Source organism: Crocodylus porosus, unplaced genomic scaffold (genome assembly GCF_001723895.1).
Source record: "Crocodylus porosus isolate Cpor-Errol unplaced genomic scaffold, CroPor_comp1, whole genome shotgun sequence".
In the NCBI taxonomy this organism is placed as follows: Eukaryota; Metazoa; Chordata; order Crocodylia; family Crocodylidae; genus Crocodylus; species Crocodylus porosus.
Genome location: NW_017728915.1, coordinates 1170346 through 1174627, shown reverse-complemented (window position 1 = coordinate 1174627; position 4282 = coordinate 1170346). Strand labels below are relative to the sequence as shown.

Sequence of the window (4282 nt, the reverse complement as noted above, 5' to 3'; positions counted from 1 at the left end):
TCATAGCAGAGTCCCCCACACAGTATGGGACAGTAGGGATCGACCCCCAGCCTGCAGCACCCGGTGAGTTGGGGCTGTTTTTTTTCAAAGTGCCCAGAGCTGGGGTAGGCGGGGGTTGGGCCTGGGTGATTTGGAGATGGTAGCCGAATCTCCGAATCAGATCTGGCCAAATCGATTCAGGACAGTGATTCAAATCAGTGAATCAAATCACTGTCCCCTGAATCAGCCAAATCCAAGGCAAATATTAGCCACTTTGCACAGGCAAAGAGGCTGTGCAAGAAGTTCTTTCTGATGTCTCCTTACCTTCAAGAAGTTCTTTCTGATGTCTAGTCTAAATCTATTCTCTGTCAGTTTGTGGCTGTTGTTTCTGGATACTCTACTTTGAGTAGTGTATATAGATGTGATTATATAATAGCTCAAAATAAAGTCTTACTCTTGTAAATTTCATGTGGGAGGGCAGGGAAAAGGTGAGTGGGGGGTGGGGGTGGTGTGTGTGTGGAGGAGTGAGCACATGTATGTGGGGGGCTGCCTGCGTGTTGGGTCCTGAGAGGCAGCTGGGGTTGGGGAGAGGGAGGCAGGGGGTAAATACAGCAGAACTCACCCAGGCGGTTCAGTGTGGTCTACCCTCCCCCTTCCCTGCCCCACCCCCCCATGTGGCCTTTGGCTGCCCCCACAATGCTCAAACCTTACCTGTTCCTGCCCAAGGCAGTCTGCACCATGTTCCTGCCCACACCTGCCCCACGCTCACTAACAGCGCTGCTCCAGACCTGGTCCCAGCCACAGCCCTGACCAGTACTGCTCAGTTCTTCCCACCTCCAGCAGTTCCCTGGGTATCACATGCCCAGCTAGTCAGGGGGAAGCTACAGCCAGGCAGCTCCTGCCCCAGCATACAGAACTCTAGGCCCAGCTCCTAGCCACCTTCCATCCACTTGGCCCACCCAGCATGATAAGTAGCCACACTAGCTGGGGCTGGGTGGGAGTGGGTTGGTCTCAGCCCCATGCAGAGTGCCATGGGGGCAGCTGCAGGCCAGATGCAATCAACTGGTGGGTTGGGTTTGGCCCGTGGTCCATATTTTGTCCACACCTGCTGTAAGGGATACAATAGAAGAGCTGCCTCTTAGTCAGCAGTTCTTATCTCCAAAGGTTTATCAGAAGACCTTTTTATAGATTTGAAGTATCATTGATTTTAGAGATATCCCAAGTAAGTCACATTGCTGCTACAGAATTCTGCCTAAGAGGAGGAAGGACTACCAGTTGCCACTTACAATGATGTCTCCTCCTCTGACAAACTGTAGGCGGGCCTGAAAGACAAGGATGTCCAGAAGGTAGATGAGGTCACAGAGATAGTCCATAAGAAGCCAGTAATGGATGTTATCTGGTGTCTGGTATGGAAAGGTACAACGGACTGGAATCAGCCAGCAGTTCCAGTTCCAGGCCATTACAACAAAGAACAGCCACAGCACGTACATCAGATCTAAGCAGAGGAAAGCAAAGGTGAGAAATAAGAAGCCAGCAAGTCTTCTCAAATAGTCACAGGCTGAGTTCTGCTAATACCATGTCCTGCTTCAAAGCTGCCAAAGATCTAGTGCACAGCAGAAGTAACACCTTCTGAAAAGTGCCTCGCAGAAGATTTCTGAGTTCTGTCACCAATGGCACTTGATCAGAAATACCTGCCTACTGCTAACAGGATTGGCTTTATGTGTGAATGAACCAGGCACTAAAATGATGGGTACCAAAATCTGCTAAATTCTCAGCACTTTACCTTAAGAATTAATTTCTAATTTAATTATTTCAAGGTTACTTATTTCTTTGGCTATGATTGCGGGCTCTTGGAGAGAGGCGATTCTTAGAAATGGGTGAGGTATGGGAGGGAAGGGGTTGGTTTTCCAGGGATTTTTCACAGTGGTCTAACCAATTTTCTGTTAGATAAAGGGGCTAAAAGTACTTTGGCATGTTGACAGCTGTGGAAGAAAACCTTTAGCTACCAACCATATCTAAAGAAATGTATTGCTTTCTTTTGCACTTCCAAAAGAAAAAATCCAGTCATAGGCACATCCATATACACATTAAAATTGTTCCTTTCTTCTTTCCCTGGTTTTCTTCCGCCTTTCCATGACCTCCTTCCTTTTCTCCTTCTCTCATTCCTTCCTTACACTTCTCTCATTCCTTTTACATTCCTGAAGACAGGGGTAGTCTATCTCAACTAAACGATAATTTTCAGTTACTCACTGGTGAGAGGGTCTATGCTACTTGGGAACTGGTAATTCTTCAAGATGTCAAACCAGGGACGGCGTTTGAATTTGCAGCAAAGCATCTCGCAGTAATGCTCCTCCTCTTCAACTTTTGCAGCTTCAGATTTTAATTCAGCAGGAGGTGGAGGTAGTGGTTCTGGAGGCTTTTTCTTGGCAGGGGCTAGGGGAATCCATAGAAACATTGAAAACAGTGCAAATTTTTGCCAAACTACTGGTCTTATATTTGTTTTCTGATCTTTAAGTGTCTATTAAAATGGCCACCTTCATGAAAGGACACTTTACATTAACAGTAAGGAGTTCTTGTTCATGGCTTCAGGCTACCTTCATAGACCAGCCTGTCATAAAGACCTAGAAGTATCTCAGTTTTCATATTAAACCACTTTTGTGTCTTTAACAACAGGAATAACAAAATATATTCAGCCTCTTCATGGTGAAAAATTCAAAACACTGTTAAGATAACAATATATTTAGTGTTACAACACTCCTTTGAGTTGTGTAGGGGGTTGTTACTCCATTTTATACATGGGGAAGTGTATAGAGGTATTAACCTGAGATGCTCACTAGTCTATTGCAGAATAATGAACAGAATCCAGGTCTCCCAAATCTTTCCTCTGAGCTTTGGTCAAGATGACCACCATCCCTCCCTTTGTAGAGGGTCAAGATTGCTAGTTATGGCACTTTGTATGGGGAGCAAATGGGGAGTAGGGACTAAAGTACATTTTTTTTTGCATAGAGGATTAGACTGAAATTGTCAATCATTTCACTGAACTCTGCTCCAACAGTATTACTGATATACACAAACCATCTAATCCAAACACATCTGTTCAATAATTCCCTTTTAGAATATATCCCTTTGCTATTCTGGAAGACCAGCTTTCAATGTACAAACTCAAATAATTGCTTTTGTTCCGTGGGCTTTATAAAGCAACAAAAACTATCTGCGTTGCTACAATTTCTGTCCTCATTGACTTTCATTCTTTGACCCACATTATACCCGTCACCTAGGAGCTTCCAACTCATCTCTAACTCACATGCCACGGGGCTTTCATCTTCAGAAGAAACATCTGGGTCAATCAGCTTCTCCTTCACTTTTTCAGTCCTGTCCTTAAAGAGCTTCACTAGCTCCTGCAGCCGGTCATTGATGATTGCACTGCTCTGGCTGGTTGGTGAACCCATGTGATCTGGCATACTGTAGAGAAACCAACACAGAATTTCCTAATTGGTGGGGGGAAGCAAGGGATCTGTTCCAAGATCTATTTTTAAGCTGTAGCTCCCCTTACTTAGAATTTAGCCCGGCCAGAGTTGCCATTGAACAGGTTATCATATCACACATGATCTTGTATTAGTTCTCAGATTTCAGTCAATGTCACAGGTTCATGAAGTACAGATGTTTCAAAGGGTCTCTACTAGAAAAGACTTGGAAATTCCTCAGATCAAAGGCTGCTATCTGTCATGTATCTCTGTGCTTCTGATACTAGGAGAAGGTTTTGGTTGTATAACATCAGATGGAAAAGTGGGGGAAAGTCCAGGAACACCTAGGGTCCAGCTTCTTGGAACTTATTTTTGCTAAAAATTAGGTCAGGTTAAAATCAGATTGCATTATCTGACATAACTGCAAAGTCAAGTTTAACATATGTGTAGACAAATACCAGCCTTGTTTAACTTAATGTTATTTGCTCATTGTTCATCCTAAAGATCCTACATGGTTAGCTGATACAACAGTCCCTATCTATATGGATTGTTAAATCCTACTTTAAAATGAGTTAGTTAAAGTAACTCTTCAATGTCTTTTATTGCACTATAATATTCTCTGGGAAGGAAGAACCAGCAGCATACCTACAGGCTGGGGAACTCACTTCTCATCAGTGCAGAGGCAGAAAAGGATCTTGGAGTCATTATTGATGCCAAAATGAACATGGGCTGACAGTGTAGGAAACCGGTCAGGAAAGCCAACCATACCTTGTCATGCATCCACAGATGCATCTCAAGCAGGTCCAAGGAGATGATCCTCCCCCTCTATGCGGCACTGA

At 44.2% G+C, this 4282-nt stretch overlaps 1 protein-coding gene across 5 annotated transcripts in view; it reads right to left on the bottom strand.

Annotated features, from left to right (window-relative positions):
• CNGB1 (cyclic nucleotide gated channel beta 1) overlaps positions 1 to 4282 on the bottom strand; it is a 119579-nt gene that overhangs the window by 20392 nt on the left and 94905 nt on the right. For all 5 annotated transcript variants that reach the window (XM_019535482.1, XM_019535484.1, XM_019535483.1 and 2 more), the window contains 3 exons: positions 3284 to 3441; positions 2230 to 2412; positions 1266 to 1474 (listed from right to left, as the gene is read on the bottom strand). In XM_019535482.1, the coding sequence (XP_019391027.1) occupies positions 1266 to 1474; positions 2230 to 2412; positions 3284 to 3441 (550 nt within the window). The remainder of the gene's footprint in view (positions 1 to 1265; positions 1475 to 2229; positions 2413 to 3283; positions 3442 to 4282) is intronic.